The sequence below is a fragment of the Aplysia californica genome, unplaced genomic scaffold (genome assembly GCF_000002075.1).
Source record: "Aplysia californica isolate F4 #8 unplaced genomic scaffold, AplCal3.0 scaffold00152, whole genome shotgun sequence".
NCBI classification, from domain to species: domain Eukaryota; kingdom Metazoa; phylum Mollusca; class Gastropoda; order Aplysiida; family Aplysiidae; genus Aplysia; species Aplysia californica.
This window is the reverse complement of record NW_004797422.1, coordinates 1272695-1296601: the sequence shown is the minus strand read 5'-3', so window position 1 is coordinate 1296601 and position 23907 is coordinate 1272695. Positions and strand designations below refer to the sequence as shown.

The window sequence follows — 23907 nt, the reverse complement described above, 5'->3', positions numbered from 1 at the left end:
AAAGAAGACCAAAAGAAAAAGAGAAAAAGAAAGATAGAAAGAAAGAAAGAAAGATAGAAAGAAAGATAGAAAGAAAGATAGAAAGAAAGAAAGAAAGAAAGAAAGAAAGAAAGACAGAAAGAAAAGAGAAAGAAAGAAAAAAAGGGAAAAAGAAAGAAATGAAATAGAAAAGGTAGTCTAAAAATGGAAAGAAGATAAGCCACCAATAACCTAACTGCCCACGTCAATCCACGTCATGCAGGTTCTTCTAGAAGTAACCAATGATTCATTTACGATATGACAGTGTTTCATTTGGAGAATAGAGGGTTGCTTTGTCCTGCCATTTTTAGCTGCTTGTAACAGTGTCCGTTACTCACGTCCCTGCAAGTGCATACACACATACGTGCATAAGAGCAGACACACACACACACACACACACACACACACACACACACACATACACATACACACATACGTGCATAAGAGCAGACACACACACACACACATACACATACACACATACGTGCATAAGAGCAGACACACACACACACACACACACACACACACACACACACACACACACACACAAATGTGTGAAAGTCAACTTGTCTTGGCACGTGCGCAGGCTTTAGCCAGCCATGTCTGTCAAACTGAAGACTCGAGTCCTCGAGTTAAAAAGCTATTTTTAGCAGTGTTCAAGTCATGGCCTCTAAACAGCCAGGCCCACTTGAATCAGCTTCCAAATTCGAAAATTGGACTCGATTCTTCGATTCTTTTTCAGTTTTGGAATCAAGGCCTCGAGTCTTTTTGCCGCCGATCTTGCCCTGGCCTAATTAACTGTCACCACTTGGTGATATATTTTTAAAACTTGGTTGTTTTGGGGGATTTGATATACTTAAAGAATGCTAAACGTCTCAGCAATATAATAATATATTCAATTTTCAGAAATCATGTGATCTGTATCTCTGAAGCATTTTTCAGGGTGGGTAAAAGTTTGAAAATTTATTTAGCCATTGTTTTTCTTCAAAAGATAGCTTAATAGCTCTTCTCTCTACTCTCTGGAACTACCCCCCATTATAAGTGTACAAAGAGATCTTCTTCAAAACTGAAAAGTAGGTGGTTGGCGGGTGCTCTGGTGTAGTTTGCTTCTTATTTCCTTTCAAACATCTATGGTCCTTATCTCCCCTTCTTCTTTTTTGTTTGTTACTCTCTTGTAACACCTCTAATCTTCTGGCACTCATATGACCTTATGCAGTTGCTAACGCCATAACACCTCTACCAAAAAAAAAAATTGAAAAACTCATGCATTTGCCTATGTTCTGAATAAAATGTGGAAATTCCCATGTTAGTGCTTTTTTCTATCCTCAAGTTTTCTTAACACATGTTCTTTTATTCTGTCCTAAAAATTGAAGTTCATGATGGTTTTGCTGTTTTTTGTCCTGAAGGATGGCTTGACCGCTCTCCACTACGCTGTCCAGAACAACCACGCAGATATGGTGAAGGCTCTACTCGACCGGCTCAAGCTGGGTGGCACAACGCGCGACTCGGACACAGCACACCAGCTGGTGGCCATGACAGACCTGGATGGGTGGAGCATCAGCCATATGGCGGCCCACCTTCAGAAACAGGTGAATTTCAGTATACCTTCTGGGTTAGGTTTAAAATGTGATTTTTTTCGTTTGCCTCTTAAGCCTTTAATTATACGTCAATAGGATTCATTAGTTAAAAGCACATCATGTCGAAGAACATTTTTAGGGAAAGATTATATGAAGTTTATGCTAATTAACGTAAAGTATATTTCATTTGGAAAGTTGGAAGAGGTAATTGAAATGGAAGTGCATGCCCACTGAAAGATTTTGACTTTTTATGAAGAGTGTACATGTATATTTGGAGTGTATACTGCATATGTGTCTCGTCAAATACTTCAGTACATTTAAGTTTGCTCTCTTATTTTAGTCCCCCACCAGGGCAGTGCTACTGACTGAAGTTGTCTTTAGGACATTCCCAAAGGGGAGATATTAACATGGTCTTATGCACAATAGAATTGTAAATGGACTGATTTATCAATTTCATGCTCATACTGTGCTGAAACAACATAGGGGAACTTCTGCTTTTTTTTCCCTCATCCTTACTATTGTAATTTTCCTCTACTTCTTTCGTATGTTTGTCACTCTCTTGTGTACTGCTATTTCTGGGATCCCTTGATAGTGGAAGCAGACTTTGTGCTGTTGAGGCTAGAGAGGTGAGCAGAATAAGCCTGATTCCCCGTTTGGACTTCTCTCTTGACATCCACCCCTTGGCGTTCATATGACCTTGTGCAGTTGCGAGCACTGTACAACCTTACCAAAACTAAATTTAAAATAGTGTTTTAAGGAGCTTTAAAGTTGTGCAATTTTGCTATATGTTGCTCACAATACAAGATGCAAGAGAAAGTTGATAAGTAATAAAGGGATGCCATTGCAATAGTACATCAGTGACAAACTTATGTTGATATGCGTTATCAAGCTGCAAGTTATTCATGATTTCAATAATTGTGTTCTCAATGCAGGACTGTCTGATTTTGCTGGCTGAAAATCTTCCCTTGGACTTTGATGCAAAAGATAAGCTTGGCCGTCCTGTGAAGGCTGTTGCATCTGCCATGTGCAAGGACTTGCTGGCCGATATAGGTAGGTCAAATTCATATTTTTTTCATCAACTTGTTTTCACTGTTTTTCTGATCTCATTTATGCCGATGTTCTTTTCTTTATTCGTATATGTCACTATGAAATTAGTGGTAAACATTGACAATGCTATCAGAATAACATATTTGTTTGTGTGGAATTATTGAACTGTGGGCCTACATAATGTGCATAAAATTGTAATTTCCGTATGGGATGGTTGATTTTGGGCATGTGACTTATGACATGTTCAAAATTTTTTTTAAGATGACTATCGTGTACTCTGACATTTGGGTTCGGTTATGATGTTGTTCCTCTCTTGCAGACAGCACAACTGTATGTCCATCAGGAGACAGATGCCAAAATGTAATGTATTGGCCACGGGAATTTTTCTGCCGTCATGTAAGCGTTTCATATACAGGGGAATCAATGAAATGTAGCCTGACTTTTAATTTTTGAATTTATTTGTTCCAGATCGCCCTTCAAGTCCTACAGTGAAAGTCATAGTAGAGGTTCGTTATATGTTAGAGAACACAACAGTGTCAAGTGTCCATGTTGGTGTCATGGAAGTCGGGCCTGGGATTGGCTGGCGAATAATGGAAGATCGGTTGAGAGCTGTCCTCCATGGATATCTGGCTCAGTTGAATGCAGGGCTCCGCACACGCAGGTGAAATTCTTAGTGAAATTTGTTAATTTCACAATCCTGTGGTTCATTTAATCTGCATACGGCATTGCTTTTCTCGTAGAGCTGTTTTTGAAAACATAGCATGATAGTGTGTCAATTCGAATCTTTCATTGAGCTAAAAGTGTCCCAACCCATTCTGTGAGAGGGAGTTTTAATTCCTATGCCTGTTTTTTTTGTAACAAGAAAGAACCTACTCTGTTCTGAAAATAGAGCAAGACTCAGCTGGAACAAGTTGACATGTCAGTAATTTTTATGTTGTTCAATAGAATAACCCGCCTGGATGCAGACCTGGACAAATCAGACAAAGACTTCACCTTAGGACTCATGATGGCCAATATCAAGCAATTTGAAATGGGTGAGAATTTTCCTCTTAACTGTTCCCCTCCAGTTGGATCTATATACTACTTCATTACTGAAATCACTTTTGCCATTAATTTAAGCTTTCATGCATGAATTTGTTTGGCAATAGAAGTAATGGTATGATTATCCGATCTTTAATTGTGACATATTGTTTTGAGTCCCAGCAAAAGACCATGCGGAAAGTGATTGAATTTGTGCTTCAAAAGTAGTTCTGATGAGCAGTACTCTCATTCGAACCAGATGTTTTTTTATTTAATGGGAAGTTCCCAGCACACAGAAAATCTCAGCACTTTGCCTCCTGCATTGAGCCGTATAGGGTGCATTACTGAGCTACAAAGAAGATAATAAAATAATGGAAGACATACTTAACTTTGTGGGTTCCATCTTTGTATTAGCTTGGTGACTTTAACACTTTGCTGCCTCATCTCGCCAGTCGACGATGTTTACCACCAAGTTTCTTTGGATTTTCCCCGAAATGCCTTTGCCTGTGATGGCAAGAGTTTTTACTATAGTGTTATTGTCTAAAACTAAAGCGACTTTTCCTAATTGAATGTTGAAGTAAAGACATTTGCCAATTCCTTTTCTTTAGGCTTCTACAAGTGGACACCAGGCATGCAGACTGACACGTCGCCGTATCTGATTCTATGCAACAATGACCAAAAGAAAGTGACAATCACAATTGATGGTTAGTCGTGAATTATCGTTGGTGTTAAATGTCTGGTGATATAACTTTCTATGTCATTCTTGAAAAGAGGGATGAGTTGTTTTTTTATCTCTGCTTTTACACTCATAAGGTTGTGATATTTTTTCTCATAGTTTTATGACGCCTCTCTTTTGACTAACTCCCCCCCCCTCAACTTACAAAGTATAGATTGTTTGTTGTTAAAAGTGATAGGTTATTATGGCAGTCTAAATTAGCTATACTTCCTATTCAGAAGGAAAATTAAGTGCCCAAAGTCAATAAATCCCAAGCTGTTGTGTTTTTTGGGGGGTCAATGTCTTGACTAGTTTCTGTCTGGTGTGATAGAGAACAAAAATATTAACCTCACACATACTCACTCATATGCCCTGAACAACACCCCCCTCTCCCAGAAACTATAGCCAATCCATATAATCATTGTCTCCAGGTCTAGTTTGTAACTGGATAAAATTGCACCATGTGATGTTTTGTAAGTTGTTGTCTCCACATTCAGTGACAAATTACGACTTCTATTATTCATATTTTCATTACAAAATGTAATACATTAGTATTGAGGAATATGATCATGCTCATTCCTCATTTGACAAAATTGAATAGTCAATAACACTGATCATGTTTTGTAAAGTGTTTTACGGCGCTCGCAACTGCATAAGGTCATATGAGCGCGCGGGACACACCTAATATTTTCAGTTGATAGGAAATTTTGAATTTTGCTAAGGTGGCGGCCGAAGCCTACTCTTATTGATTGTAGACCACCAAGGGATCTTTAACATGCGCAACTTGCACACGGGCCCTCCGAGATTTTTTCGCCCTTCTCCGAGAAGGCTAGGTGTAGATCTTTCCTACCAGAAGATCAGGGGTGTGGCTGAAAGACAGCAGTAAGGAGGAGCCAAGGAGCAGCAGTAGAAAGGCTGCAGAAAGTCAGGGGCCCAGAGGAGGGAGCAAAGGCGGTGAGGGGATGGGGGCAGAAAGTGGAAATGAAAGCAGACAACAGAACATTGTTAGAGCGCAGGAAAGGAGGTGAAAGGAGACAATTTTAGAGAAGAAAATTTTTCGGTCGCTACCCGGATTCGAACCCGGGACCTGTGAATGAGAAGCCAACACCTTAATTTGGGCCCGGGGGGGCCCCCCCCCCCCCCCCCCCCCCCCCCGTTCATGTTTTAACTTGAATCTGCATTTTGTTGGAAAGATGTTTTTTTTTTAGTTTGTCATATGAATAGAAATTTTGACTAAACAAGATATTTTTATAATCTTTATGAAAAACAAAGAGTAATTTTTAGGAGAATGTAGAATGAGTGTGACATTGTGGTTATGCTGTGTTTTCTTTCAGATTCAGACTACATGTGTGAGCTGATTGCATTTGATGTTCTACACCCAGTAGCTAGCATCAACAACTACTTACGTTTAGTAAGTGATCCTCAGATATTTCCATTTCAGTTTTACATGTCACTTCATGTCATTGTATTCTGTGATGAGCTTTGAGTTCTTATCTGAATTTTTAGAGATTTGAAATGCATGAGTTATGTAGATTCACTGGTTGATTGGATATGTGTATTTTATGTATAAAAGCTTTGGTTTTTTAAAACAATATTTTAAAAATCAGTTTTTGTGTTAAATATATATTTTTAGATTAATTTGGTAGGTATGAAAAGTTTTGGAAAAGTGGAAATGTGAATATGTCAATGACCACCAAATTAAGACTTTTAAAAAGCTATGCCTTGTCAGTCCTTTTATATCACTTTGATTGCTAGGCAATTATCAGAAATAAAAGTGTAAAAAAACTTTATGCAACAGGAATGTGATTTCTTAATTCTTGAAAGTTTATTGAGATTTTCAAGGGAGGAGAAGAAATCAACTGAGGTTGTGCTGAAAGAAGCCCAATTAGGCTACTCACTAATAAAAACAACTAGGAAAAGACAAATTATGAAGTTTCTGGGACACTTGAATAGACATAAAAGCCTTGAACATCTTGTTCTCATTGGAAAAATAGATGGCAACAGTGGCAGGGTAGACCAAGAACAATTTACTTTTGAGAATTTGAACAGATGGGTGACAGGAAAAGACCAGGAATATGTAGGGTTGTTTTTTTTAAGACCATCTGAACAAAGAAATGAATGGCAAAGCTTGATTGCCAATGTCAGTTTCAGATCTGGTACTTTTTGATAATGGTCATGAGGAATAGCTGAAAGGAATTGATTCTGTAATACAATGCATGGCAGAAAATTTATGTTTCATCTTGTTTATCCTTTCATACATCAGTAAAAGGTATTGCTTTTTATTTCAGCTGGAACAGTATAAGAGTGTCATATTCTATGGGCCAATAGGCAGTGGCAAGTCCTATCTGGCTCACCGGCTTGCTCAAAGCATTGCTGTAAGTTACATCTATTTTAATTTTGTCCTGTTTTCTTGTTTTGTTTTTCAACTTATGATTTGAAGGTGCAGTCATTTTATCTTAGGTTGAAAATGAAAAACGAGGGTTTTTTTTTTTACCATTTTCTATTTTAGGATGTAAGTTGTCAATTTTACTCTTGTCATTCTCGTTGGTAAACTTTAGTAGCATTTGTCCTTGTTCTCCTCAACAAAAATTCCTGAGGTGAACTTCCCAATTCCAACTACCCTACACGTCAACTGATAAAGTAAGTGTACACATGTTATTTTTTCATCTCCAGTTGGAATGAATGGATTCATGCCTTTTTGTTATTGCTGTGTGAATTTTTTAAAAATTTAATTTTAACAGTTTGTTTCTACTGCAGTAGGGTCATATGAATGTTTGTTCTTAGAATCAGTGAAGTGACAGAACTGATTGACATCAACTCAAGAAAAATAGATTTGTAAGTCACTCTAAGTTGACTTTGCCAAAAGATAAATTCTGAGGCTAATATGTACAAAATTACCAGGACAATAGATACTTGAGATTGCTCAATAATAGAGAAACAAAATGCTCTGTTTGCACATTCATTGATGTGCTGTGTCTTTATGAACTGATATGTAAAAGTTCCTCAGTCTGATATGCTCAATGAATTTCAATTATTTTACTTCTTTAGGTGACTAGCTCTTATAACCTTGCCAAAAGATACATTACTGTTTAAGAATGTCATTTACTACCACCACTTCCAACTGGTGCAAAGTGAACGCTAAATGTTAACAAGTAACTGTAAACCATATGAGCTTGAGACAATATTGGCATTTATCAGTAGCAATCGATTGTTGCATGTTTTGAGTTGGAATGAAAGGTATTGTTTTTCTTTATGTTTCTTCACAAGGCTCAAGAAAAATCCAATGGACGCAAACCTGTGATATATCAGCTGAGTCTTCAACCTGGCTATTCAGCTGCAAATTTTCTTGCCTTTCTCAAACAGAAAAGTAAGTACCGAGCTGCCTAACTCTCCTTTTTCATTAGAAAATATTCTGGTCTATCTGTGGCTTGTTGTACAGTGTCACTTATCTAAGTCACGTTTTGTACTGGCTGTTTATGCTATTAATAAACATGGATGCTTAGATTTCTTTTATTATTTTAAAAAATCTTTTTTGTACTCATAAGTACTCTCTTTTTCTAATGGTCACCAACTCGCCATTAACCTGTCATTAACCCAAATCTGTTTATTCTTTAACTACATTGTTCTTTTACTGCAGTGTTCCTGACAGTGATAGAAAAATTGGTGTTGATTTCAATTTTAAGCTATAAATACAAAAACATCAGATCTAAATGACTTGGGTCTCAGGACCATGTGGTATGCCACTGACATTCAGTACGATTCTCATCAAAGTTGTGCTTTTAGTTTTTTTGTAATAGCTTAAAAAGATACACAAAAAGTTAGTGAGTGATAGTAATATTGGGAATTTAAACAGCGCCTAATCCATAGAAGGCTCTAAGCACAAAGTGCTGTGAAATAAAGGAATAACAATGTGCTGTGAAATAAAGGAATAAAAATGCACAATGTGCTGTGAAATAAAGGAATAAAAATGCACAATGTGAGACCATTTAACAACAACACACATCTGAACTGAGCATTTGTGCAAATATGAACTTTCAGAATGTGCAGTGCCAGTGAACCAAGACTCACAGTTACTTGCCCCCATTGTTCTCTTGGATAACCTGGAGACAGTGGACATTGCCCAGTTGTTTGGAGAGCTTCTTGATCCCATGGAGTACAGAGGCATTGGACATGCTTTTTGTCTCAGAGGTGGGTTTGATTCCTTAAAAAGACATTTATTTTTACAGAAATTCCATAATAAAAGAAAATAAAAACAAAAAGAAGACAATTTTTCCCCTGCACCATTCTGCCAGTGACATATTTTTGAAAGAAGCATTTTAGTGTTTCTTTTATGGTTGAAATTCCTTCTACATTTTAAGTACAATGTTCACTAAATAAAATTTTCATTTCATGAAAATGTCATTAAGTGCTCATGGGTTGCAGTCAGAAATTTCTGTTAATGCAAGAATAGAACATTTAAATTTAGCAAGCTCTTCTTTTAGAATTTAAATTCTAGAATTATAATAGATTTCTAAATTCCGTAAATTCAGATTTGAAAAGTGGCTGTCTACTTTATTTACGCCAGTGACAATTGACAGTTTTGTATACTCTCTGAAGTGACTCACACCATCAAGTTGTTATATATTCATATTATAAAAGATTGCATGTTTTTCAAGTAAAGCAACATTCGCCTTCTTTTGTCATTCTTTTTTTTTTTTTCGATCCATTCAAGGGCTGGTTATAGAAAAGCACATCAGTGATGTGATGTGGGGAATAATGGTCTTTGGGGGGAGGGAGGGGGGGGGGGGGGGGCGACAGACAGAATTAAGAGTCGCATCATAGGTTTGGAAAATGACACCTGCGAGACTCCAACTCTTTGGAAGTTCTAAGATAAGATTCACTTTTCCAGGTGGTGAACACAGAGAGAATGGAATGCATTATCTGGTGGATCATTTTTATGTTATTGGAACTATGAATAAAGCAAGGTAGGTCATGTTACACTCTCCCTTAAAAGGGGACTATGGTTTCAAGCTTTGTGAGCCCTGTTAAGTTATTTTGATCCTAGTGTTTATGTTTTGTTATAATCTTTGTGAACAAGTTAACTGTTGCTTATTGGAATTATATGATGTATTAAAAGGTGTCTCATTAGTTTTTATTGATTCAGGGGTATTTTTTAATATCAAAATTGGGTGAAAAGTTTCAAAGATGTTATTGATTCAGTAAGTCATTTGATCTGAACTTGTCTCAAATTTTTTTTAATCTTCTTGATCTGCATCTACTTTTTTTATGATTCCTGACTGGAATTTATTAGTCATAACGTTGACATTGCATTGATATTGGCTCTCTGGAATTCTTTACCCAATTTACCCTGTGTCCACCTGGCTTGCTGCGAGCCGGTGGAAAAAATCGGTCCTGAACTCGACACACTAACCTTAAACGCGCATTGTGCCCAAACTAAATAAGGTATCAGTATGAAATTTTGCTTCGATTTTACTTAAAATGTTCTTTTAATATTATGAGAAAGAAAGATGAAGGAAAGAGCAGAGAAAACAATATATTTTTGGTCTGACTACGACTCATCGGCACTCGATTTACCCATAGCAATTTATAGTAAATCTATGGTCTAGATCTAGCTTTTCTTTGAAGTTTTCAAGGCACTAAAATCAATCCGATCGCCTTGTTTTTCTAGATTTACGTTAACTTTCCCTTTCTTTGCCGCTTATGTCTAAAACAAAACTAAAAACATGGTTCATGTATTTTGAAAAACACAAAAATAGCTGTGGCACTGTTGATTTTTGTGGCTGTTTTTTTTTTTTTCTTTTCTTTTTTTCATCCATGAAAATTTCAGTGCTCGCTTCCTTGCCATGATTTGCAGTGGCAAAACAACAAAACTAACTCGAACTTGGTGAAAAACTGTATCGAAACAAGCTAGCAAAAGTTTTTACAAGCTACAAGCAACCTATTATTTTCAATAGAAACCTGGATAAGTGGTTCAGACTCGATTTTGTGGACTAGTGTTTTGATACGACTATTGTCGTAGCTCGGTGGAAGGAAGCGCGTCACAGCTACGAATATACTCGAAGCTCGGGTGCAATGGGTTAAGTGCTGCCTCCCATATATTTTTAATCAAGTGCTGTTGTTTTTAATTTATTGAACTTTTTTCAAGTATTCTGAGGTTAGTTCTTCCTGCCTTTTTCTTCAGTGACCCAGTGAGTTCTTATGACAAAGAGCAGGAGCAGACTTGACACTCTTTAATTACTTGGCTTTGAACAATGAGTTCATAGTAGTACTGTGCAACCTCTCTCAATCATGTTAAGCCCATAGAGCATTGCATAAGTGGATATGTGCTATATAAATGCAATCCATTATTATTATTAATGACCTTCGATACAACGAAATCCTCTGTATAGTGACATGGTGCCCAGGTCCCGATTTTTTTGCTTACATGTCATTAGTAATATTTTTGGTCGCCTCTCTATAATGACAACTCTCTATACTATAAGGACATTTTTTTCTAGTCCCGTCGATGTCATTATATAGAGAGGCTGCACTGTATTGCAGACCTCTCAAATTTCACTTGGATGAGCTTCTGATTAAGGAAACATTCTTTTTTTTTGTGCTTCATCTCAAGTTTCTGTTTTGTTTTGACTGAACTTGGTAAAATGTCTTTTTGCAAGTCATGTCTCAAAGAAGTATTCTGCGGAATGTTAAAGATAAAGCTGTTATTCTATTCCCGGGGAGGTGCTACTGACTGAAGTGTCTTTAGGCCTTTCCCAAGGAAGTGGGGGGGACATTAACATCTAGCGAGTTCTAATGTACAGTAGAATTGTGATTGTAAATGGGCTGATTCATCAATGTCGTGCTCACAATTGTGCCTGAAATGCAACAGGGAACTGCTGCTTTTTCTTTCCTAATCCTTACTATCATCATTTTCCTTTACTTCTTTTGTATGTTTGTCAAACTCTTGTGACCTGCTATTTCCGGGATGCCTTGATAGTGGAAACAGACTTTGTACTGTTGAAGTTAGATAGGTGAGCAGAGTAAGTCTGATTCCCTGTAAGGACTTCTCTGTTGACATCCAGCCCTTGGTTTTCATATGACCTTATGCAGTTGCGAGTGTCATATAACCTCTACTAAAACAAACAAAGCTGTTATTGGTTTTTTTCTTCTTTGGGGTGGTGTAGAGTTATTGTTTTGATGATAGTGTGGTGTCACTCGAACTATCTTGACAGGAGACTTTACTTTTGTTTTAACCCTCAGATCCCTTGGTGTGGACTTGTCCATCCTTCCTCGCTTTCGATGGGTGCAATTTCGACTGGACACAGAACCCTTGCGAGGTTTGCTGGCACGTCACTTCCTGCGGCGGATCTTTAACATGTTTCATGGGCGACTGCCTCCGCCAGATGAGCCGATCTTGCGAGCCATAGAGTGGGTTGTGTGTGTGTGGCAACGGCTCAATGACAGTCTCAACAAGCTGGGACTGCCGGAGGTCATCATGGGGCCTTGTACCTTCTTCAAATGCCCGCTGGAGAAGCAGGATCATAAACTTATTCTGGAGTAAGGAGGCTCACTTTATACTGTGAAGGAATAATTAAATTGTGGTCTACCAATCTGCCTGTGAACAAAGAGCTTTATGCTTTTGAAGACCGAAGTCACTGTGATGTAGTTGTTATGGTGTTGTAGGAATGATCATGTTGCTCTAGAGCATGAATGGTAAAGCAAAACAGATGTTAGATTGAAAATTTGTTATTGTGTATGTGTTGCACCCCCATCAACACAATATCAGATCATTTAGGGGGTAGGCTGCTTCAACCATGCTTGTAAGGCCAACTTGTGCTGAGAAGGATACAACATCTCAACAGACAGATGGAGACACTCATAAAACCTCCCCATATGGGAATGAAAGTTAATTTGCCAAACTGTTACACCTCAGATGCCAGCAGGATTAAATTGCTAAACCTTTAAGTTCAGTTTTAAAAAAGGAATTATAAGATGATGTCATTATCACCTCTAACCCTTTGAGCCTAGACCTGATGCTACCGTACCCCTCTGCCTGCGCCCCTGAGCGACTTTTACTAACATTCATATGATCCTCAGAATCACATTCCATATCCCACTAATGGTAGTCCTTGTCATTACTAGCATCTAATTCACGAAGATTTTCAAATTAATCAGTAATGTCCTGTAAAGTGAACACGGTTTCCTGCCCGCGATTGTTCCAGGCGGGCTGGTTTGGGGATAAGGTCTCACTCACTGCTGTACCGGTGGCTAGCTAGGCATACAGGCAGTTTTATGAGCCACCGATACTGGTTGCGAGGGCTCAAAGAACTAAGGTGCGGGGTGTGTACTATAGCAATGCCAATCGTGCTTTCCCGCGAGGCGAAAATTTGGTCCCCGTTTACGGGCGATTTTGCGGACCCGGCCGAAGCGTAGGTGACTAACTTTGTCAACCTCGGTCTGCTCTATTTCCGAACCAATCCGAATGAAACTTGGCAACCAATCAGAAAATAGGGCAAACTAATGATATGTGGACGTTGAAGTTCGTACACATAAATTAACCTATACTTTTAGTGTCGGGAACACTTTCGTATCGTGTACACCGAAAACTATAAGGAGTTTGAATTTCAACGCCCAGATGGTAATAGATCTATCTATCCTCTATAGTGTGCTCAAATTTGAGAGTTCTGTGTCAAGTAGTTGTTTAGACCCGATCGTAAATCTACGACTACCCCCCTATCCAAAGCGGCTTCGCACGGAGACCGGCCATTTTCCCCTCACTCTCGTGGCAAATGTATGTAACCTACAAATCCCCGCATGACTATTTCGGACCCGTTCATTGGTCACTTGAAATAGGGCAATGGCGGGCGCGCGCATCCGGTTGTTTTTCTCTCTATTCCCCTGTAACATCGCAATGGGGGTATTCCGAGGCGAGGTTATCTCGTCTCGGGGTGTTCGCGTCTCAACGGGGAAAAAGAATTTTTAATTGTACGGCATGCTAGATTGAATTAACTTATCTTTTACGGTTAGCATGGTCTAAAGTCATCATAAAAAGCTTTGCAATTATTTAGTCACGCTGCCGACATATATTCTTAAAGATCCCATGTTGTGATACGATGCTATAAGTAAAATGGACTCATCCCGACACCCCTTTTTCGCAAAATCGTAATATGTACACCACAATTTTAATTATAACAAAATAACTACGAAATTGGTAGTAAATCTGACTGCAGAAATGATTTCTACACTCAAAAACACATCGGGAGCCAAGTTTCTCTCGAACACTCGGATTAGTTACCGAGATATCGTCGATTTTCTTACAGAATCTGCTACTGCGTGGTCCACTTTTTAGGAGTATTTTCCTATATTGGGTCATCCATATTTTGCCGACCTTTACAACCCTATAACTTTTTTATTTATGAACCGATTCTCAAAATTCAAGAAGCATGATTATTAGAATTGAAAATTCTTTCTTAGGTACCAAAAAAAAGGGGGCAAAAGTGAAAATTTAAATTTTCATTGGCATTGCTATGTACTATGTGGACTTTTTTCGCTATTTTGGCACCTTTCATTTTCTTCTGTCCTGTAAATGCCTGAAATGACATCCCCATTTGAAATGTGTCAAAATATTCTCTTTGCTTTAAAAGCAAGACAATATTCTCAGATTTCACGTAACAAAGATTATAATGTTATGTTTACCTTACCTTTCTCTCTTGTAAATTTCTTTCAGCTGGCTGAAGAACATGTGGAACCAACACATTGCTCCTAAGGTTCGAGAGGCAGTCAAACGAGGCACTGGATCTGAAGCCCCTACAGACGGTCAGCAAAAAGTGGCCAACACTGCCCTGTATGTGTTGATGCAGCGGTCGGTGATACTGAGCTGCCCTCTCACTGGCCTAGGTGAATACTCACATACTTTTGCTTTGATCTGATCATAGTGTAGAAATTTTATTTGAAGAAAAAGAGCCTAGAAATTTCCTGAAAATTTACGTAGGCTCTTACTTTCTGATTTTGTTGCTGTGACAAGAAAAATAGATTCCTCCAAATTGTTTTCCTCACTCTCTAAAGCAGAGTCGGACAAGATTATATATTTTTCTTAAAATAAATAACTTTCTTCTTGTTGAGTCACGAGCAAAAGTGTTCCCTGTACAATTAGGGCCAAATCCTTTTATCAAATTGTCAGATACATTGAAAATGTATGTTTTTCCTCTCATATGACCATGTCATTGTGCTGAGTTTGTATTGACTGCTCTAATTAGTTTTGAAGTACTGTAGTAAAAGTTATTGTTTTATATTCTTTTAAAACTTTTTCACCACTCTCTTCTACTGTTGCTATAAATGTTTCTGCTCATTAATGTTCTAAATATATGACCATCTTTTTTCATAAGTAGTAATAAATCCAATGGGTTGTTTGCAAATATAGTTAGTACAAATCATACATTTTTTATCTCAATTCTCTCTGTTATTACAATGTAAATGCATGGTTTGTAATGTACATGACAGTATATATCCTTGTGGAATAGAATAAGGTTTTACTTCTTTGCAGGTTGTCTCAAGCTCTGTGTGCTTTCCTTTTCTTTCCAGACAAAGAGAACTACCTGGCCGCCTTCTCTGGTTCGAATGAGTTGGATATCCCTTTGAAAGCTAGCGACGCCAAGACTCGAGGCGGTTCCTCTTTCTCTACTGTCAACCTGCTTGCTGCACGTGGTGGGCAACCTCTCCAAAGGCCAGCATCAAGCCAAGCAGAGGGCCAAACTGACAGACGTCTAGACAACAGAGGAACAACTAACTCACCTCAGACCACCTCACAATCTTCTTCGGTCCTGAGGACCAGGAGCAGAAATAGGTATGCCCATTGACTCTGACTTATTTTACTTTCTTGCCCCAAATTTCTCGTCAGTGGACTACTACATAGATATGGGATATTCTACTCTGTGCTTGGGCTTTTGTAAGAATGTCAGATATTCTTTTATTGAAAGCTTCTGTTGGGTTTACGTGAAATGCGAAAAGTACAGGACAAATGTTCTTTAAATTTGGAAATGCATGGTCTTATCCGAAACAAAGGATTACATGAGACTGTAAAGATTATTAATATTTAAAACAAAGTGAAGTCAGGTTATGAACAGCATTTTACATGTAAATCAAAGATATTTTGTACTGTGGCTCTACCCCCTTTAAAAAAAATCCTTAAGTATTTGCAGATCTTCTGTACAATGACAAATTATGGACCATGCCATTAATGTCTATAACATTGACAACTCTCACAGCAGTATAATGAAGCACTGCATAGATCTTTTTTAACCCGCCCTGTGTCAGCTGCTAATTAATTCATCTGTAAGTTTTATTCTGTTGTGCCATGGCCAATTGAATTGGCTGTAACTTGAGTCGCTATTTCAGTTCATTTATGTACTTCCTATTTATATTGTACTTTTTGAAAATGTATTATAAGTTTATGGCCTTTACTTGCTTGGTTTGCCTGTTCTCCAGCATTTTCAAGATAACATGGTGAAATCATTTAATTTCCCCTCACATCATAGGCTATTTGTCAGTGACAGAGGGTTAGGCAGGAATTCACATCTTTAAATACTCTATTCTGTTCCTTGATATAATGTAATCATTCTATGTCAAGAGGTACTCTGAGTTCAGTATTCTATTTGGTTTTAAGTTTCTAACAAATTTGATACTGAATGGATGTTTAATTTGTTTAAAATGTTTCATTTGTCTTCAAATATCATTTTCAGTCAAGATGATCAACAGACAGATTCCAGCTTTGGCGTCTCGAACATCAAACGGCGAAGCCTTTCGGAATCTAGCGTCAACAAAGCTGCCTTGTTAGAGCAGCAGCAACTACAACAGCAGCTTCTGGACAGTGGTCAGTTATCTGCATCAAGTCAGGCAAAAGTTGCTAAACTTGAAGTGACATCTCCGAAAGTGGTCAATATACCCTCTGCATTCCGCAGCCCTTCGTTGGGTTCCCAATCAGATTCTGAATCTTCCAGTTTAAGTACACCGTCTCAGAAATCAGGCAGAGTCAGTCCGTTACTGTCCCTGGTTTCTAATAGACAGTCTAATCCCCACATCAGTCAGAAGAAGTCGAGATCATCGGAAAATATATCTTCCAGTGGTTTGTCTCCCGGTAATCCAAAACTTCGATCGCCCGGTCCTTTCTCTTTTTCTCTGGCAACACCAACATCTAAATTGAATTCATTTAAATTCATGGAGAAGCCAAATGGTGGCTTAGGCCTGTCACTCAGTGAACAAATGCCAGACTTCAGTGTGTTCGACAAAGTTCCCACCCCAACAGATGAGCTGCCGCCCAGCCGGAGTTTTGTGTTTGTGGGAAAACCTAGCCCTAAGGACTCTGCCACAAACCCTCAGGGGGCAAAGGAGGAGGAAGAGGTCTGGAGCCGTAGACCTGGTGCGTTTGTTCCCATACACAGGCCTGGAGGCTCCGAAAGCTGGCAGAACAACTTGAGGCAAAAAAATGCTCACAGCTGATAATAGGTGTTGTTCATGATTTATTTTTGTTTTTTAGTCGTTTTGTTATTTTTCTTCTGATAAGGAGTTGTTTTACCTTTTTTAAAACTTTTTTGGGGGGGGGGGGGTTATTTTACTTAGGATAGTAAACTGACACAGATAGATACTACAAGTACATTTTTTAAAGCCTTTTTATTATTTCACTTTTATTCTGGAGAGTTTTAAAATAGTCCAGCATGCACATAGTTTACAGGGACATAGGGGAAAATGCACATATAGCAGACAGATTTTCAGGTTTCAGATTTTTTCTTATTTATATTCTTTGTATTCAAAACATGCACATAGCGCAAACAGTTTGTACAAAGCAGTGGATACATATCATGTACATATTCCAGAGCATGAATACACCATATCATGGCTCAGATATCAATGAACAGGATATTAGTGTTTTGTCATTCCTCTACAAGGAGAGTGCTAATCTATGAGATCATTGCATTATATCTACTGTTGATTAATGCCAATTTTTTTCTGTGATCTTACTTTCATTACATATTCTTGACTGACATTTCTTTATCACTATGTATATCAGAATAAAAATGCAATGTGCCCCATTTTCTTTTCTTCCTTCCCTCTTTTCCATATTCTACAGACGGTAGACAAGGAGAAATTCATGACCAGTGGATGTATTTATTTCTCTTTGTTGTTTTTGCACAACTAGGACAGCTGAAGCTAAAGACTAACAATGCTCCATCTACTGACAGACTATCATAGCATGTTACATTAATGATACTACTTCACTGACAGTTGAATTACTTTAGGATATGGAAATGATCATCTTGTCTATGTTATTTTATTCTGTTACATTTGCAGCTGAATTTTTAAAGATTTTAGTCTTTTATTTTACTGCCATGAACACTGCCCTTCTGTTTTGTTTGTGCATGTGGTTGGAGGGCGCCACTGGTAGGGCCTACATCTTTTCTTTCCCTCTGTAGTTTCTGTCTATCTGTCTTGCTTCTTCCCTGCACTATATGACCATTATATTGTTGATGTACTTCTCTTTACTCATACTTATACAAGACTATTATTTTGTATTCAGTAATGATATCTTTTCTGCATGTTAGTTTTTTTAGTCTCAGTCCATTTCATGACAATGCTGATTTGAGAGTGGATAAATTAATCAGTATGGTAATGTCTGAAAGAGCTCTTTTGTGTTGATGTTTAGATATTTTTGTAGAAAATATTTAGAGCTTTTCAGAAGTACATTGGCTTGGTCCCAGTGACGAAAACTGTTTACTGTAAGTTGTCGCTGTTTCTAGAAACATAAGTGCCTATGTTTGACCGTGCTTTTCAGGCTAGGTTAAAAAACATACCAGTCTCAAGTTCCTTGCAACAATAATCTATATATATAGGCTACCGTTTACAATCTCATGACTATGGCAGTAAAACTGTACATTTCTTTTACACAGTCTTTTCATTTCCTGCCTACCTTAGATAATTTAATTATTAGTATTTGTGAAATGGTGATAATACTTTTGTGCTTATGTCAGTATGACAGGCTCTTTATATCAACATGTCCATGATAACTTTTTACTCGCCCTATTTTTATTTTTTTTTAATCAATCCCATCTTTTACTCTGTTGTTGAAAATCTCTCCAATATGAACAAAATAATAGAGTTGTTAAGTCACATATATTATTTACATTATGCTACCTACAGTAAGTTATTGTATATTAGTATTAACCTGCATATGTAACTTCAGACAATGAATTTTGATTAGACATGAACTTATTTGAAGCTTTTGGGATATTAACCCTTTGAACCCCGCTCTCCTGGAGCTTAGGAACCTGTGTCCCAGGGCTCCTGAGCAGAAATCTTTATATTGGATATAGGCTCCATTACTTGATTTTAATGAAAAAATAAAGTGTTTCTTACCTTTTTACATATGTACAAGGGTTGTCAATGACCTAGCATCTGCGTTTGTCGCGGCTGCGATTTTTGGCAAATTTTGATCTGCGAATCACGGCTGCGATTTTTGCCTTTTTCCCAAAAAAAGAAAAAAGAAAAAAAAACACCGCTCGGGAATAAAAAATAGAAAATCAGACCGAAGGAATAAAAATCAAGAAACAAAAAATGAAAACTTACCAACAAAAAAAAGAAGAAGAAAAAAGAAATCGAACCTCATTAACTTTACTTTTAGTCACCCTTGTGTGTGATTCCATAATTTACATGTAAGTAATATCCTGTACTTTATCTTAAAATACACTCGTTTAGGGTTAAAAAGGCCAATCTTCGGATATTTTATTTCTTATTTTTTGTGGTTGTTTATGTGCTGTTCTAATTTGGATTTCATTCTGTTCTGAAACCTTTATTTTTTCACGTTTTACATCCTGTTTGGCTACAAATGATATTCTGGTTGCTTAAAACAGAACACAAGAAATTATGGTGCTTTAGATTGTTATAATGTTAACTCTATCAACATGCTATATAATACGTCGTCACAGAAAGTTGAAAGCTTGCAAATTAATGCAAATTAACTTTTTGGGCAACTTTTGCCATTTTTGTGGCAACTTTTGGCCAAAAAATTGGCAACAAACGCAGATGCTAGAATGACTTATCACCAATATTCCTGCTTCTGGTGCCAGTCCTGCCAGCACATGGAGTCCTCCCTGATGCACAAGAACTTTTTACAATAGCCACAACAGAATTTGGTATTGGTTTTCTTTGCAGGTCTGTCTTTGTAAGGAATATTGGGATAAGCTTTGTTGTGTTTGGTCTATTTTTCCGTGCAAACTGCACATATTTGGTTTGCCAGTTGCAATTTAGGATAATAAGGGAAAGTGTAAACCAACATTTTGCAGTCGAATAGGTTGTGTTTCCGTACTTTTGCGCGAGCTCTTTATTGCTTCATTTTGGAAGTCATCAATTAGCTGCAGGCAAATATCATCAATAAAATTTTGAAAGGTCCTCCCCCCGTTTGATGGGTTTTGATTTGATGTATTGCTTTATGCAGAGCCTATTTTTAGCAGGTGTCATGCCCTCATCTAAACTTTGATGCTGTAATGGATTATAAAATTGTCAAAATCGTGGTAGGATCAAATCTAAGATTAGCCAGACCTTGTAGATCTTGTCTCTTTTATCTATTGTTTGATATTCTTCATCTACCTAGTGGAGAAAGGTCCAGAGGGCCTGAAACCTGTCCCGCTCCATTACTTCATTGTAACCAGGTGTCTTAGTCAGGAAGTTATTTGTCTTGAAATAGTTTTCGTATCGCGGCTTCACTCAAGCAGATTCCATTGATAGACATAAAGCCATCATAGCCTTTATTTCTTCAACGCTTGCTGAATTTGTAATTTTTTTTCATAGTACACCCTAATGTTTCTCTCCTTCGCTTGTTCAGCTCTTAGTCTGAGGTTAGTCATTATACGAATCGTTTGCCAGAACTCATCAGGAAGTAGCAAGTTCAAAAAGTCTATGGCCTCACTATCTTCACCTACATTATCAGAGATGTTCTGTGGGCCAGAAGGTGTTCTACCTAAGAAGGTTGTGTCAACATCGGTTCTTGGTCTAATGTACTCATTGACTTTACCCCATCCTGAGTCAAATTTGCTAGGTTCTCTTTGAACAGGTCTCGTTTTAACAGGTGGAGGGGCAGGAGTGGGCGTGGCATCACTGTGATCTCCCAAATCTAGACCTAGGCCTACATTGGTCTCTCCTCTTTCGCTTTCATTGTCACTTGAAACCATGTCATCAGGTTCACATTCTAAATCACTATCATGATAATCTGAGTCCAGATTTAGGTCATCATCCTCATCAGAATCAGCGCACACTACCCTCATGACCTCTTCGAAGCGAAGGTGGCTTCGTCCTGAAGATGTCGAGGGCATATTCTGGTTTCCTGATTGATCCCTGTTCACAAAACTAAATAAAAGCAACAATTTGAATCACTGTAAAGCTATCCAACATCCGAACACGAGGCAGCCATTTTGGAATGAGTTTACCTCATTCCATGTAGTCCCTTGGGACGTCGAATGCTGTACGGGCTCTTTTTTCATAGAAACAGGGTAAATACCGATATATCGGTCTTACGGGATATGGAGTTGTTAGATCTATACCGATATATCTGGCTTATGGGTTCAAAGGGTTAATGTTATGTCAGTGTTCATAGTATTGAAAATACAGCTTTTGTCAATGCAAAGGGAAAACTTCTCTTGTGATGCTACAAAGGTCATAGTTCTTGCATGAAGTTTATTTTTTAAAATTTGTTTATTTGCCCTTTTGCCTTTACTTATTACAAGGCGCATTTTGAAAGTTGGTCCAGTACTGTGAGGTTTCAGGAACCTCTGCTGTTTCACTAGATAAGTCCTACTGTCATTCGATTGACTCAAAAAGAGCTGAAAAGAATGAATAGTTCAGGCAAGGAAAATATGCCAGCCCTATCCCATAGAAATGGCATATACATGGCACCCCCACCAACAGTTGAGTTCTCCCCCCCCCCCCCCCCTTTTTTTTTTGTATGTTAGTGTTAGTGGGACTGGCATTTATGACCTGTAGCCTGCTTAAAGATTAAAGAGTTGTGATCTTAGGGTTTTTAATTCCCACCAATCTGTCTCACTTGGGAGTGACCATGTTGATTTAATGGTTACTTGTGCTTATTACGTCTTCACTTATTCAGTTCCTCTCTCATGGGGAATGAAAGTACTACCTGGAAAAACATTGAGAGCATTCTCATGTCCGATATAAAATGAATTTTCACTCCACGGAATGTCTTGCTTCTTGTTGATCAGGACCCATTCAGGCAGAGCAGCTTTTATCCGTGTTTCAGAATTCTGCTAAAATTGAGCGTGTTTTTTGTTGTTGTTTGTTGGGGGGGGGGGGGGTTGTTCCTTTTTTTAAATTGAGGGGCAGGTTATGTTGTCATATATTGTTGTGACTTTTAAGTGTTTTAGAACTCCATTTTAAAACCTTCCTTAGTTTCCGTTCATATTGAAATGTACAATGCTGGGCTAAAATGTCTTTCTTTTTTCTCTTACCTGAAAAATTATTTTGGACAAGTACTCTGTACTACCACAATTTAGTCTGATAGCTTTGTTTGAGTTTTGAAATGAGTAATAAGTTGGACCTTGTATGATATAGGCCTGATGTCCCAACCTTTGCAAGGCACATTGAACCAGTCAGTGAAGGAGCACAAAATCGCCACTACCATGTTGGGCATGTGAACTGCACAATTTTCAGACAATTTTTTTGTATTCCATGTTAACTTATTGCTGTGTTTTGTTGTTGGATTCATTTAAATGCCTCCTTTACAAAATTTCAATATATTCCTTCTTCTGATGTAATAGTTTCTTACTACAAATGTATTTTAAATAACATATTTTTGCTTTGTTAATATGTTTCTCTACAATATGCGCAAAATACGTTCTACATCTTTGGATATTTGGGGCAATTTCACCTGTTTTTCTGTCGCTCATTCTCATTTCTGATTCTTCCAAACATAGTTTTATTTATCAGCGTAGTTGTGTCAGCTCACCATCATACTGCTCTCCACTATTTATTCTAAATTCAGCTAATTTTCCTTGCCCTTGATTGTGGATACTTGAATCCACCAAATTTTCTGGAACAGGTTCTCCCTGTTTGTGCATATTGTGCTTTCACTAACTTACAAACAGCCTAGATTTGTGACTCAACCGCCTACAAGCCTACTTACGTCTTTTGATTTTGAAATTTGGCTCACCAACATTGAGTAAATACATACAATTGTTTTCACTGAGAAAAACTGCTCTACTTTGCAGCACACAACAAAGCATTACGGTTTTTGCAGTTGTCATATTTCAATCTACGTACAAGTGTTTTGGGTTTTTTTAATGAGCGTATAAAGTATACTCTATTTATGATTATGTTAAAGACATTTGGCAAAATAACAGTACAGGGTACAGACAGTAGTAATATGTCACTAACTTGAATTAAACTTAAAGTGGGAGATGGAGTGACAAGCAGGTAAAAGGCAAAACTCTAGTTCTTAATGAACTCAATATACTGTCTGTGATTGCAGGAGAGTCTCTAACTGGAGCAGACAAAAAAACAACAACTAAAAGACACCACACATGCCAAAAATGTTTTGAGAAATATAAGAAGAACTGTTATTTATAAGAGTCATTTAGCATGTGCTGAGACTTGGAAAAAATCGAAAATAATTAATTTAAGTAAGGGAATGGATTCTTTGATAGTTTGGGAAGTTTTTGTACCTGAATGTGATGCTTTCTTTTTGCTATAGTATTGACTACTGTTTTATTGTATTCTTACCTAAAGAGGGGTTTTTTTTGTTTGGTTTATTTTTTAGTTAGTTCTGAATTCAGGGTTCGTAAGTATCACTGAGAACAAAATCCTGTAGCTTTGGTCCTTTTTTTGTCAGTTCAATTCGTGGTGTTCTGTTTGTGACTCAAATACTTGGTGAAATTTGATCAGTTTTATGTTATTCATAAATGATCCTGACAATTCAATGTTTGCTTCTGAATGTGTTTGTGACTGAGCTGTGAAATGTGGTGAGAGTTACGTCAGTCATGACAAATTCATCATTGACCAGGTTTTATAAAAGGAGGGCGGGGTTTTATTTATGACCAAACACTCTTCTTTGTTATTGGTCCTCAAAAAGTGGATTCAACATCTGTATTTCTACTTAGCACAACAGCTGTGATCAGTGTATCTTTTTTACATTGGCTGACAGTGAGAAAAAAATGTACAAACCTCTATAATTTATGTATATAGTTTAAACGAGAGTTTTGCCTGTTCTACTACTCCCTTCCTCTTATATGCCTAATGAAATGTTATTCCTTTTTATACACAAAGCTGTAGTTCTTTTGCTGATGAAATTTAATCTTTTTTATCAGTTATATGTTCAATAGTCTTAAGAAGTTGTCATTTTGTCACAAGATTCAATGAACTATGTAAAACAAACTGACAAAGGTTCATGAGCAATCAGCAGAGTGAATGTGTGAAATTAGACTGTTTGAAGGCGCTTTCATTTTTTACAGTGTGTTTTACTATATGTGTCTAATGGGCTGATGGCTGCTTGGGACAGGA

At 37.6% G+C, this 23907-nt stretch overlaps 1 protein-coding gene across 1 annotated transcript in view; it reads left to right on the top strand.

Moving 5' to 3' along the window:
* Nucleotides 1-18899, top strand: part of LOC101847871 (cortactin-binding protein 2) — a 52102-nt gene extending 33203 nt beyond the window's left edge. Inside the window, exons 12-25 of the mRNA XM_005097355.3 lie at nt 1425-1607; nt 2528-2645; nt 3111-3303; nt 3588-3676; nt 4271-4366; nt 5712-5788; nt 6666-6752; nt 7645-7744; nt 8416-8565; nt 9266-9341; nt 11617-11913; nt 14084-14253; nt 14938-15199; nt 16095-18899. Coding sequence (XP_005097412.1) covers nt 1425-1607; nt 2528-2645; nt 3111-3303; nt 3588-3676; nt 4271-4366; nt 5712-5788; nt 6666-6752; nt 7645-7744; nt 8416-8565; nt 9266-9341; nt 11617-11913; nt 14084-14253; nt 14938-15199; nt 16095-16851 — 2655 coding nt within the window. The 3' untranslated portion in view covers nt 16852-18899. The remainder of the gene's footprint in view (nt 1-1424; nt 1608-2527; nt 2646-3110; nt 3304-3587; nt 3677-4270; nt 4367-5711; nt 5789-6665; nt 6753-7644; nt 7745-8415; nt 8566-9265; nt 9342-11616; nt 11914-14083; nt 14254-14937; nt 15200-16094) is intronic.
* The last annotated feature ends 5008 nt before the right edge of the window (nt 18900-23907 follow it).